The sequence below is a fragment of the Melospiza georgiana genome, chromosome 26 (genome assembly GCF_028018845.1).
Source record: "Melospiza georgiana isolate bMelGeo1 chromosome 26, bMelGeo1.pri, whole genome shotgun sequence".
Taxonomy (NCBI): domain Eukaryota; kingdom Metazoa; phylum Chordata; class Aves; order Passeriformes; family Passerellidae; genus Melospiza; species Melospiza georgiana.
In genome coordinates, this window is record NC_080455.1 from 3059798 (window position 1) to 3073194 (window position 13397).

Sequence of the window (13397 nt, forward strand, 5' to 3'; positions counted from 1 at the left end):
CCACAGGGACCTGGAGAGGTGGGATTGTGCCAAACTCATGGAGTTCAACAAGGCCAAGTGCAAGGTCCTGCCATGGGCTGGGACAATCCCAAACACAAACACAGACTGGATGGAGATCAGTCCTGGAAAGAGGGATTTGGGAACTTTGGTGGATGAGAACCTTGATGTGACCCAACCCTTGGCTCCTGTGGGAAGCCTGCTGAGGATTTTCATGCCCCCATTTTGGGACACCTTTGGGACACCTGTGTGGCACAGCTTTCCCTGCTCCATCACAAGCAGGGCTCACTGCAGCTCTGCAGGCTGGAACTTGTGTTTAACAACAAACTGAGGGCACCCTCAGCAGGTTTGCTGGTGACACAGAGCTGTGTGGAGCTGGAGAGGAGGGATGGGGCATCCACAGGGACCTGGAGAGGTGGGATTGTGCCAAACTCATGGAGTTCAACAAGGCCAAGTGCAAGGTCCTGCCATGGGCTGGGACAATCCCAGACACAATCACAGACTGGATAAAGAATGGATGGAGATCAGTCCTGGAGGGAGGGATTTGGGAACTTTGATGGATGAGAACCTTGATGTGACCCAACCCTTGGCTCCTGTGGGACACCTGCTGAGGCTGTCCCCTGTTCTGGGACACCTTTGGGACACCTGTGTGGCACAGCTTGCCCTGCTCTGTGACAAGCAGGACTGGCTGCAGCTCTGCAGGCTGGAACTTGTGTTTAACAACAAACCCTTGCAGACATCATTTGGGACCATTTGTAGCTCACTCTTAAAGATGTTTTAAGTTTTTGCTTTAAGACTTTTGATCTTCCTCTAAGCTCAGCCTCTTAACGTTTAGAAATTATTGGGATTTGGTTTCAGCTGTGTAAGGCCACTGGTTGCTTTTTGGTCTGGATTTTTGCACTGGGAGCCAGCTGATGGGTCATCCTTTGGGACATTGGGGTATTTGTGCTTATTTTTAGCCTTTAATTGGCAGTGATCTGTACTTGGAGCTGCAGAGTGTCAAGGGCTTTTCTCTTTGTGCTCTCAAGAAGCTTTCCTTTCTCTTTCATCTGGATGCAGCTGTGTTTCCCTTGTGCTCACAGAGTGCAGAGAACATGGGGAAAGCAGCTCCAAGAACCATCCCAAAGGCTGCTGGGGCTCAAGGAGCAGCACCCAGGGCTCAGGGACACCTGAACCCTGTTCCAAGCAGCACCATGGACCTGTCCCTGACCTTCCCCAGCCACTTGCTGCTATTTTTTTCCCTCTTCTTCTCCTCTTTTGTGTTGCCCCGTTTAGCTGTAACCTCTTTGGGCAGGAACACGGTGTGTGTGTTCATATAAAGGGCTGAGAACAATGTGTCCCAGATGGTTTGTACAAGTGTCTTCTCAGCAGCCACAGGGTTTCATTCTACAGGGAAAATATTCTTAAAAATACAACTCTTCAGCATCTTATACTTGCAAATGTGGGCAGGAACTTCCCGAGCCTTGATATTTTGGTCCAAGTCACAGAGACAAGGGGGAGCACTAGAGCTGCAGCTTTTCTTTTTTTAAGGGAAAAAAACCAACTCCCCCCAACCCCAATTCCCCTTTTCTCACCTTTGCATCTGCAGGGAAAAACTTGTAAATGTGACTGGAGCAGCTCTGACCTGCTTAAAACCAGATGGCAAAGAAAAAGGACCCAATGTTTCAACAAAAGCACTGTGAACTCCCTCTTTGGGAATCAGGGTGTGTGGGCTTGCCCCATTTTTATGGCACTTCCAGTGCTTCTCAGGTTCTGTTTTGGGGTGCTGAGGCATTTGCCTGCAGTTTGTTTCCCTTGCAGGATCCCTGGCACTGCAGACATGACAGGGCACTGCTTATTTGCTTTAAGACCACAGCTTGCTTTGGAATTTCTTCTGCCAAATTTCAGGACAATTCATTTTTTTTTTTCTTTATTTATCCCACTCCCTCCCAAAGAAAGAAACAAGTTTTCTTAGTCTCATCTTGCATCAGATTTGATTCCAGGCCAGCAAATCCAGCCTAGAAGGTGCTTTCCTGAGGCTGCTTGCCTCGCTGTGACCTTTTGGGAGAGGATTCCTGTGCAAAATGGGACATTGTGAAATCAGTTTTATACAGGGAATCTGCCCCCCCGGTGCTGCTGCCTGGGGAGGATGGGTCAGGTCTGGGTCCCTGTTGCCTGTCCAAAGGCTGCTGTGTTTTAACAAACACAGGGGTTTTTTTTTGCTCTGGAGCAGTGGGAGTCCTGGGATTTTACCAAAAGTTTCTGTTTCTAATTAGGTTGTTCTCAATTTTAAAGGCCAGTGATCCTTCTATGGCACGGGGTGGAAAACCTGAGCAGTCACTGACACTGCACAGAGGTGGGTCCTGCTTTTGTCCTGAGGTCCAGGGAGCCACTGTGTCTCCTCAGCACTCCTGGGATGAGAAAATCAATTCCCCCCAGCCCTTGGCTCATCCACAGGGGACCTTGGCTCATCCATGGGGGAGGCTGGTGGGCAGAGTGTGAGGGAGCATCACTGCCCTGACTCACATGGATTTGGTTTAGGCACTTCCTGCTGCTCAGCTTGGGAAAGGGGGAGTTGCAGCATGGCAGTCCCAGCACGGGGGGCTGGGCTCTGGTCTACTGAGTGTGAATCTGGCCCAGCTGCCTGAAATTGGAGTTTGGGGCTGGGCCCCTCCAGGAGAGCTCCTGAGGCTCCACAGGCAGGACCAGAGCTGCTCCTTGCGTTTGTCTGGGCTGGGAAAGGGCAGCACAGTCTCCCTTGTGCTCACAGGAAACAGGATTGAATTTTTCCCTTCTGCCTCACTTCATTGTCTGAAATTCCCTTGCAGAGCTGGCCCATAACTCTTCAAAGAAAATAATCCCAAGCGCCGGGACTGGAGCTCCCTGAGCTCTGGCTGGCGGCCGCCTGACTCTGTGCAAACAGTCTGGGCCTGGGATCCCCTGGGACTGAGCATAAAGCTCTGATTGAGAAGGAAAACAGGTTATGGAGCTGCAGCAGGGCTGTGCATCACCAGCTGCTCCCCTTGTGGCTGGGAAAGCAGCTCCCTGAATGCCGAGGTGTGAGCTGCCTGCTCTGGGAGGAGGCTGTGAGGGAACGGTTTGGTGTCCTGAGGCGGCGGGACAGGCATGAGGCGGTGGGACAGGCATGAGGCGGCGGGACAGGCATGAGGCGGTGGGACAGGCATGAGGAGGCGGGACAGGCATGAGGCGGTGGGACAGGCATGAGGAGGCGGGACAGGCATGAGGCGGCGGGACAGGCATGAGGCGGTGGGACAGGCATGAGGAGGCGGGACAGGCATGAGGCGGTGGGACAGGCATGAGGCGGCGGGACAGGCATGAGGAGGTGGGACAGGCATGAGGAGGCGGGACAGGCATGAGGCGGTGGGACAGGCATGAGGCGCTGGGACAGGCATGAGGAGGTGGGACAGGCATGAGGAGGTGGGACAGGCATGAGGAGGCGGGACAGGCGTGAGGTGGTGGGACAGGCATGAGGAGGTGGGACAGGCATGAGGAGGTGGGACAGGCATGAGGAGGCGGGACAGGCATGAGGCGCTGGGACAGGCATGAGGAGGTGGGACAGGCATGAGGAGGTGGGACAGGCATGAGGAGCTCCCCAGGGCAGCCCCAAGTGCTGAACCCGGAGCGGAAACCATCGGGGCAGTGAAGAATGAGCAGGATGTCACGTGTGGGCCCGGCGTGCTCGGGGCTGGGGCAGAACAAAGCTCAGGGAAGCCCTGCTCCTGCCGCTCCCAGCGCGCTTCCTGCTGGCACGGACACGCTCTGGGGGAAGGGAGCAGCAGGGCAGCAGCCAGCACGGGGCTGCCCAGCTCTGGGAGGCATGGAGGGCTCCCCGTGCCTCAGTTTCCCTCGTGCAGCAGGGTGGTGTCCGTTGTTGGTGTGTTGTGGCCTCAGACAGCCAGGCTGCTGTGCTCTAGGGATGCTCTAGGGGTGGTGGATGGGGGTGGGACGGGGTTCCCACAGTGTGTGAAAGCTTTATTCTCCTGTACTTGAGCAGGCAGGTCCCACAAGTGGCATCCCAGCACTCTGCGCCCTTGGAGCAGCTCTGGTCCTTCCTGGGGAGCAGTGGCAGTGTGCCAGGGTGCTGAGGAGAGGGAGGATTTGGTGTCAGCCCCCCTCAGGGGCTGTCCTGCCCCTGGACCCTTACACAGCCAGTCCTTCCTCCTGCTGAGCTCTGGCTTTGGTGTCTTTTTTTCCCTGGGTTGTTCTTAGAGCTCCCACATTTCCCTCTGTGTACCACTGAGCATGAGAAGCCTTTTTTTTTTTTTTCTTTTTTTTTTTTTTATTAATAGCTATTGAGAGCAAATAAAAAGTTTTACGGGGTTTGGCCAAGCCTCAGAGCTCGCAGTGTGTTCATTTCCTGGAGCTGGAGGGGGGGTTTGCTTGGATAACCCAGGGGGTCAGCAGGAGTCTGTGCTGGCCATGGGAGCTCTTGGGAGCTTTCAGTGCTGTCACAGGGGCTGGAGAGGAGCAGAGAGAGATGGGAAGGGGGCCAGGTGAAGGATGGCAAGGGTCAAGCTGGGAGCAAAACCAGAGCAAGGGAGAAAAGGAGGTGTGGGTCTCTCATGTGCCCAGATCCTGTTTGATCCCCTCTGTCCATGTTTAGTTTCCTGACTGTCTTTTCTGCCTCCTTGTGAGAAGGAACCCAGCCTGACCTCCCCAGTGCAGGGAGGGAGAGCACAGTTCCTTCCTGGGCACCTGGTTCCTTGAGGAGCACAGAGCAGGTCCATGGTTCTTTTCATCCCAGTCTTGTGTCCAGAAGGACTCAAGGCTTTGGTTGGCCTGCTGGGTGATGTTGGGCTTGCACAGGGATGTGTGTGGAGCCAGTGCCATGAAATCATGGAATAGTTTGGGTTGGGGGAACCTTTAAAGGTCACCTCATCCAGCCATGAGCAGGGCTGTGCACACAAGAAGGAGCTCCCTGGTTTGGGGGGCTGAGCTGATTGCTGCTTGTGGAGGGGAACCCAGATAACCCCACCAGCAGCATGGGGGCTTTCCAGCAGCCTCACTGGGAGCACACAAGGCAGGCAAGGTGCTGCACCCTGAGCAAACAAGCTGCCATGAGCATCATTTGCTCTGGCCAGTGTCACAGCCAAGGGGCCTCGCTCCCAGCTTTGCAATGAAAATCAAGGTTGGTTGATAAGAGCAGAGGAGGAGGCAGTGGGATGTTATCAGGGTCCTGTTTGCCAAGTGGGTGTTTCCCCAGCCCAGGTGGGCTGTGGTGGGTGCCCTGAGTGTGGCTGTTCCCCAGGAACGGTGTCCTGGGCAGGGCTGCTGGCACAGGATCCTCTGGATCCACAGGGACCCTCCCAGCCAGGTGAAATCATCTTCACTCCATGGGCAGCCCCACAATGCTGGGTTCATTGTGTCCCCTGCTCCTGGGGGCTCCCACAGTCCCTGGCTGGTGCCTCTGAATGCTTCCAGGAGCTGCCAGCAGCCCTTCCCCATGGGGACAGTTCTGTCCCCACATCACTCCTGGCTGGCTCCAACATGGAGCCACTCATCAACCATTTCACCTCCAGCTGACCAAGCTTTTTAAATTCATTTGTTTATTTAAACCAACGTCTCAGGCATGGGGCTCTCTGGGACCTGATGTTTATCCCAGCTTCTGCCACCCCTCAACTGCAGCACTGTCACTGCTGTAGCAATTACCTGTCTTGCAGGGAAGGTGCTGGAGGGACTCTGAGGAACCCAGAGCCCTCTGTTACCCTCAGCCTTCTCACCCTGATTTTGTGCCTCTCTCTTTGCACAGCTGGGACGCCGAGGAGCTGCGCTGGGAGGACCCTGTGTGCAGGATGTTCTCTCCACCAAAGACCTCCCTGTGAGCGGCGATGATGCCAGTCCTGGCAGGACCTTGGGAAGCACTGACATTGCAGTAGCCCAGCAGCCCTGGACGGCCTCTTGCCCCTGGTTCTCCAGCCCCCACCCTCCCAGCGCTCCCCGGGATGCTGTATTAACCAAGAGGAACCCTGCTTGTGTCCTCCTCACCCTTCCATTTTCGGCAGCTCTGGGATTTGTATGGCAGCAGCGTAACCGTGGAGAGGCCGGGGTATCACAAACTTATGGATTTTGATAAGAGAGGAGGGAAAGGGGAGCTGGAGGAAGGTAAAAGAATGTCCAAGACAGGTGGAGGAAGGAGTGGTCATGGAGGCCGGGGTGCTGGAACCAACTCGGGAGTCTTAATGGTGGGTCCCAACTTCCGCGTCGGCAAGAAGATTGGATGCGGCAATTTCGGGGAGCTCCGTCTAGGTGAGAAGGGTGTCCTCATGTCTGTCCTCACTGTACCTCACTGTACCCACTCCTGCCAGCACTGCCCTGGCATCCTCCTCCTGCACCAGCCTGTGGCCATGGGCACAGGGGTGCTGACTGGGCACACGGAGTGGAAGCATTGCCCCTGTTCTGTTCCTCTTCCTCCATTTGTGTTTGATCTGCCAAGGCCCATGCCAGCCCAAAGGACTCATTGCAGAGGTGTTTCCCATCTCCTCCTGTGCCTGTTGCTCTCTGGGTCTGCTAGGGAGAGCACTGCAGGCTGGATCTGTCTGTTGTAAGCAGTGGTGGCCATGGAGATCTGGGTGTCCCTAAATCCAGGAACACTGAGTGGGGAAGGATTCAGGAGATGCCACTGTGGGCTCACACATCTCACCCCACTTGGCTCTGGGTGCTGCCCTCTCACTGTGCCTCAGGACAGGGGATGGAGCATGGGGGCCTGAGGGATGTTCACTCTGCTGGAACAAACATCTAGATTTTCCATTTGTGTTTTATCCTGGATAAATTCTTCAGTTGTTGAAACTGGTTGTTTGAGAGACTCCTGAAATTCTGTGCAGGCCAGAGAAAAGGAGGAATAAAACCCAAGCATCTTCCATAGTCATTTTCCATTTTGAACCAAGTTTATCAGGAAACTCCTCAAGTAAACTCCTGTTTGGAGAGTGGGGAGGTTGCTCCTCTCCCAGGGCTGGGAATGTCCCTGGAGACTTTCAGCAAGCTGTTAACCCTTCGCTTGGCATCAGGCAGGGCCAGGCACCTCTGTGCCAGCAGCACAGTCTGGATGTCTCCAGGAATGTGTGGGTGGAGTCCCTGCCAGCTTGGTGTGAGTGCTTTGGGAAGGGGTTTGTGCTCTGGGGAGAGGGAGGAGAGGCAGTCCCCAGAGCCTGGCACAGCCACAGCCTTGTTGCTCTGTGATATTTTAAGCAGCGCCTTCTCAAACTGAGCTCTGAACTAAACCTGCTCTGAGCTAAACCTGCCCTGAACATGGGCCTGGGGAGGAGCTGTGGCAGCCCTGGCTGGGGTGAGGTCAGTCCCCCCTCCCTGTGTGGGGAGCTAATGTCAGCTCTGCCCTGTGTGACAGACTGCCTGGTGCCAGGCTCGCCCGTCCCCTCCCCGCACTTCCCTGCTGTGTAATTGCAGAGCTGGGGAAACGCTCTGCTGGAAATGCAGCCCAGCAGTTCCCCTGCTCAGCTCTGTCCTGCTGTCATGAGGAGCTCTGAGCCTTCCTCCAGACCCAGGGCTTGTGGAAGGAGAGCTGTAGGGGGTTTTGCTGCACCAGCTGCTCCTTTCAGTTCCCTGGGTGGACCTGGCCACTCCTGCTGCCAGTGCCTCCCAGAGAGCCCTGAGCTGTGCAGGCTCCACCTGTGTCCTTGCACCTCCTTTTCCTTGCTTGCCGCTGAGCATTCTGCAGTAGGTCTGTGTTTCTGGGTGAGCTGGATCCTGGCAGGAGGCTGGGGCTGTGTTGCTTTGCTGTTCTCAGTGCTGAGGGGTCACTGTGACCCCCCTGCCTTTTCCTCCCCCTCATTTTCAGTGAGGGGACACGAGTGTGACATGGATCTGAGCAATGTCTGTCAATCTGGCAGGGAGGTTGCTGCAGGGACCTGGGAGCAGTTGGGCTCAGTTTGCTCCTGGCTGCAGGGACAAGCAGCCAGCTCTCGCTCCAGGGCTCCACAGTGGTCGATTGTCACAGTGAGAGTTTGTCCTTGCCACCAGCAAGAGAAGCTTCCAGTCCCTCCACGTGGCTTTTCAGCTCTGTCACACCCTGCAGTGCCTGGCCATAACATGCCAGAGGCCTGAGCACGGGATCTCATCACCACAGCTATGTGGCTTCTCTCCTAAAATCACATCTCTCTTCCTTAGGTGTGCCTCCAGACTGCATCAGGGCTCAGGAATGCTTTCAGGATTTAGGGATTCCTGCAGCTGCACATGAATGGCAAGGGACCAGAGGGCTCCTGTTGTGAAGTGGTGGCATGAGCAGGGATGTTCCTCAGCTCTTGCTGGGCACTCAGATTTCCCTGGGAATAGAGAATTCACTCCTCAAGGCTTTAGAGGCCAAACTGCAGCTCGGTATTTAAAAGCTCCCAGACCTTCTTTGGCCTTTTTGCTCTCATAACAAAGGCCATGAGATCTTGAAAAAATGTACCTGGAGGTGATCTTCCATCTCCCAGTGGTGGGGTGGGAGGAAGGGGACATTGTCTTCCCCAAAAAGGGACCACTTTGCCTTATTTCTGCACCCCACCAAGGGGCACGTGGTGATCTGTCCTTAGGGTGCTTCAGCCCAGCTGCCCCAGGTAGAGACAGATGTCCACTCATGTAGGAGGTGTCCAAAATCAAGTGATCTGTTTAAAGATAAAATCTAAAAAAAAAAACAATTGGCATCAGGCATTTGTGGCAAGCCAGAAGGGGAATGACGTGGGCAGGAGTTGTGGCTGCCAGGGCTGTGCATTTGGATCCTGCTTCTCCCTGTCCCTGCTGGCCTTGGCATCCTGGGCAGTGCAGGGACGTGGTGCCAGTCCCAGTCTGGCCCAGGCACAGCCAAATTCCCATCTCAGTGCCCAGACACAGCCAAATTCCCACCCTGGTGCCCAAACACAGCCAAATTCCCATCCTGGTGCCCAGACACAGCCAAATTCCCATCTCAGTGCCCAGACACAGCCAAATTCTCATCTCAGTGCCCAGACACAGCCAAATTCCCATCTCAGTGCCCTGGCACAGCCACATTCCCATCCCAGTGCCCAGACACAGCCAAATTCTCATCTCAGTGCCCAGACACAGCCAAATTCTCATCTCAGTGCCCAGACACAGCCAAATTCCCATCTCAGTGCCCTGGCACAGCCACATTCCCATCCCAGTGCCCAGACACAGCCAAATTCCCATCTCAGTGCCCAGACACAGCCAAATTCTTATCTCAGTGCCCAGACACAGCCACATTCCCATCTCAGTGCCCAGGCACAGCCAAATCCCCATCCTGGTGCCCAGGCACAGCCACAAAGGTGCCCACCATGAGTACAGTGCTGTGCCAAGAGCAAGGGGCAGCCTCAGTGCTCACTTTTCCCCTCACAGCAAGGGGCTGGAGCATGTCCAGAGACAGGAATGGGGCTGGGGAAGGGTGTGGAGCCCCAGGAGAGGCTGAGGGAGCTGGGAAGGGGCTCAGCCTGGAGAAAAGGAGGCTCAGGGGTGACCTTGTGACTCCTGACAGGAGGGGACAGCCCAGGGCTGTGCTCCAGGGAACAGGAGGAGAGGGAACGGCCTCAGGCTGGGCCAGGGGAGGTTTAGATTGGAAATTGGGAAAATTTCTTCCCTGAGAGGGTTGGGAAGCATTGGAACAGGCTGCCCAGGGTAGGAGTGGAGTCACCACCCACAAAGTGCTCAAAAAGGTGTGGAAGTGGCACTTGGGGACATGGGCTAATGTGAACATGGTGGTGCTGCTGGCTGATGGTCAGTGGTGATCTGAAAGGTCTTTTCCCACCTTAAAGCTTCTGTGATCCCGGGCTCTGAGCTGCTGGGATGGGACCCAGCTGGGAGCCAGAGCTGAGCCCACTCCTCCTGATGTGCAGGAGCAGGTGCTGGGCTCTGCTGCCAAATCCTGGGCAGGGGCAGCACAGAGAGCCAGCTCCTGCTCTAAACACAGCCTGGCTGCTCCTGCCCTCAGTTCTGATCCCTCTCTGATCCTGCAGGTGCTGCCAGATGGGTTTGGAGGCACCTCTGGCTGGGCAAAGGCCCCTGCAGTGCAAATATTTGCTTCCTGCCACCCATCTCACCACTTTTCTCTTTTATTTCCTTTCACAAGCACCTTTTGTGCTGCAAGTCCTGCCTGCTCCAGTCCTCCCTGCCACTCCCTGGGCTCTGGCACATTTTGGGTGTCAGAGTTGTCCCCTTGGGAGCACTGGGGCAGAGAGGGTGGCTCCAGGAGCTGGAGTGGGGAATTCCCTGGCATGGAAGGATCTTCCCTCCTTGCTCTTTGCTTTTCTTTTCTCTTGGTTTATGAATCTCATGACAGTTCCCAGTCCCCAGTTCTGCTATTTGCACCTTTTTTCATTCAGAAAGGGGAAGCAGAGAGGGGTGATTTGACCAGTCCATACCCTCTCTGCTCACATCTTGTCCATCAGCTGTGTCCAAGCTCCCCTAGGAAGGGCTGAACCAGGGGAATACCAAATTATTTGGACTCATTTTTGGGCTGGGAGAATGCTGCCAGCTCCAGAGCCTTGTTGCTGGTAGCTTTTAGTGCCACCACTGTGTGATGGGGACAGGACAGATGCCACTGCTGGGGATTCTCCTGCCTCCATCCCTGCTGAGTCCCCTTTGCAGTGTGCCTCTGGCAGTTTTCCTGCCATGTTACATTTTTCCCCCTTCAAATCCTGCCTGACCTCAGGGAAAATCCAGCTGTGAGTTCTCTGATCCCACGTTGCTGCCCTGAAGGCAGCAGTAATTGTTTCAGATTGCACTGTAGAGCCCCGTGGAGCCATGCACAGGTCTGGGGGTGTCCCACCTGCTCCCCAGGAAGTGTCAGTGTGTGATGGGACAAACCCCTGCATCTGCACACGCTGTGTTCACCAGACTTTCCTCTCTCCCTCCCTCCCTCCCAAATCCCTTCCTCCCTAATCTCTGTGAAGGGATTTGCTTTATGCAGAAGCAGCAGCAGACAGAGTGGCTTGGCAGAGGTCCCCAGGGGTGGGAGAGGGTCAGGGGGGCAGCAGGATTGAGCCCCTCCTTGGCTGCAGAGCCCATCCCTGGGAGGAGCTGCTCCATTAATATCTCCCATTCATCCCTCTCCCGTAATCCTGGCGCTCAGCAGCTGCCTCTGATGTCACCCAGCCAGGATTTATGGCTGCTTCAGGTGCAGAGCAGCCCTGGGAGCAGATGAAATCTTAGGCCAGGAGGAGCTTGTTCCCTGAGCAAATTGCTTGGAGAAAATCCGAGGAGACAGATGCAGCTCCATCAGATCCCCACATGGCAGCCTTGGGGATCCCTGCTGCCCTTAACCCCCTCCTGCCCGGGCTCCTGCAGGCACAGGGAGCACTCAGAGCTGTTCCTGCACACCTTTAATCTTGGCCTTTGTGGGCTGGGACAGAGATTGTGCTGCTGCTTCCCAGCTGTGTCCCCTTTTCCTGGTCTGGGGGGATGTGGAGGCACCCTGAGCTCAACCTTCCTGTGGTTATGGTGTGCAAAGTCCTGTGGAGCCCTCTGGGGGTGCTGTACAGGGTGCTGGGTGCCACAGCTGCTCCTTCACTCCCCTGGGTTCTCCCTGCAGCCTTCAGCTCCTTGTACAGACTGGGCCATGCCATGGGTCTGCTCCTTCACTCCCCTGTGCCCTCCCTGCAGCCTTCACCTCATTGTACAGTCTGGGCCATGCCATGGGTCTGCTCCTTCACTCCCCTGTGCCCTTGGGTGGGCAGGACCATCCCCAGGGATGAGGTTCATTCACACATAGAAGTATCTGCCATTCCCAGAGTGACCCCAGCCCTGGGGGACAGATTCCCACCTGCCTGTGGTGCCCTCAGAGCGCTGCCAGCTGTGCCAGTGCTCCTGGGTGTCTCTCCTCCCCGCCACCCTTTGCAGGGTCCCCCTGGCCATAACTCAGTGTCCCCCAACTCCGGCCATCCCTCCATAGCCCCCTCCCCCTTTGGGAGCACCAAGTCTCAGCCTTGTCCCCTCCCTGCTGCTGCCCCCTCCCACCAGCCTTGGCTCCAGCCCGAGGAGCCTCCCCATCCCAGAGGAATCCACACTCCCCACCTGGGGATAATTAGCAGGCATGTTGCAACTCCCCACAGTGGATTCTGCTCCTGCTCGTGCCTTGAGGCTCCTTCAGGTGTTGTGGGAGCTGCAGAACCTGTTCAGAATGTTTGTGAGCCCAGCTGCCCTCAGGGACAGCGGTGGATGTGTGGTAGGGGTGATGCAGGATCTGCTTTTCATCTCCTTTTTGTGTCTCTCCCCGCAGGGAAGAATCTCTACACAAATGAATACGTAGCTATCAAATTGGTGAGTGGCTGTCAAAGCAGGGAGTTCCTCCGTGGTGGGGTGGGGGATGTTCCAGCCATTGGGAAGGAGCTTCTGCCCTTTCTCCCATGGTGTTGGGCTGGGATGTGATGGATATGGTGGCTGTGCTGGGATTTGATGGGAACCCACATCACTGCAGGTGGGGTGATCTGGGTCTGGGCAGGGAAGAGCTGAGTCTTGCTTCTCCCATCCCTCACCATGACCTGTGCTGTGCTCAGCCAGTGCCAGCAGCACAGAGGGTGGCCCCACTGGTACCTGATCCCATTAATGTTTTCCCTCTCTGGATGAGATGATCTGGCTCCCATATGGGCTGATTTTCTCTCATCATCCCCCGAGGCTTCATCTCCATTTTATACCACTTATTGCCAACCCCAAATGCTCTCAGTCCAGCTCCTGCCAGCATGTGAAAGATGTGTCTGACACCCAGACCCCCTGAACATCCTGCTTCCTACTTAACTGTTCTCCTTTCTCTCCTCCAAGGAACCCATAAAATCCCGGGCCCCCCAGCTGCACCTGGAGTATCGGTTCTACAAACAGCTCGGCAATGCAGGTACGGGCAGGGCTGGGCTGGGGAGAGAGGCTTCTCCTAAATGTGACTCTGCAACTTCACCCCAGCTGGAGCTCCTGCCCATCTGCTCCACAGGGTTTCACACAGATGCCTTGTCTCATCTTTGATCTCTTTTGATTTAGTTATTTCCCCCCACCACCCCTCAGCAGAGTCAGGGATGCAGATGGAGCTGCTCTGAGCAGAGCCAGGCTGGCTGTGCAGGACATCCCCCCTGCAGTGGCATGGCTGTGACAGCCTGGCCCTGCTGCAGCCCTGCACAGCCCCTGCTCTGTCTCTTGCAGAAGGAATTCCTCAGGTTTACTACTTTGGCCCCTGTGGGAAGTACAACGCCATGGTGTTGGAGCTGCTCGGACCCAGCCTGGAAGATCTCTTTGATCTGTGTGATCGAACCTTCACGCTCAAAACTGTCCTGATGATTGCCATCCAGCTGGTGAGTGCAGCCCTGCACAGCTCCCCTGCAGTCCTGCACTGCTCCTCTGCAGCCCTGCACCTCCCCTGGCTGCCCTGGGGTGTGTGGGCACCATGGGCAGGCAGCACGGGCATCCCATGGGGAATAAGGGGAAGATGCTGGCAC

General features: G+C 55.9%; 1 protein-coding gene across 2 annotated transcripts in view; it reads left to right on the forward strand.

Annotated features, from left to right (window-relative positions):
• The window catches only part of CSNK1G2 (casein kinase 1 gamma 2), a 43016-nt gene that overhangs the window by 22751 nt on the left and 6868 nt on the right, over positions 1-13397 (forward strand). For both annotated transcript variants that reach the window (XM_058040653.1, XM_058040654.1), the window contains exons 2-5: positions 5747-6243; positions 12197-12237; positions 12736-12805; positions 13105-13253. In XM_058040653.1, the coding sequence (XP_057896636.1) occupies positions 6057-6243; positions 12197-12237; positions 12736-12805; positions 13105-13253 (447 nt within the window). In that variant the 5' untranslated portion in view covers positions 5747-6056. The remainder of the gene's footprint in view (positions 1-5746; positions 6244-12196; positions 12238-12735; positions 12806-13104; positions 13254-13397) is intronic.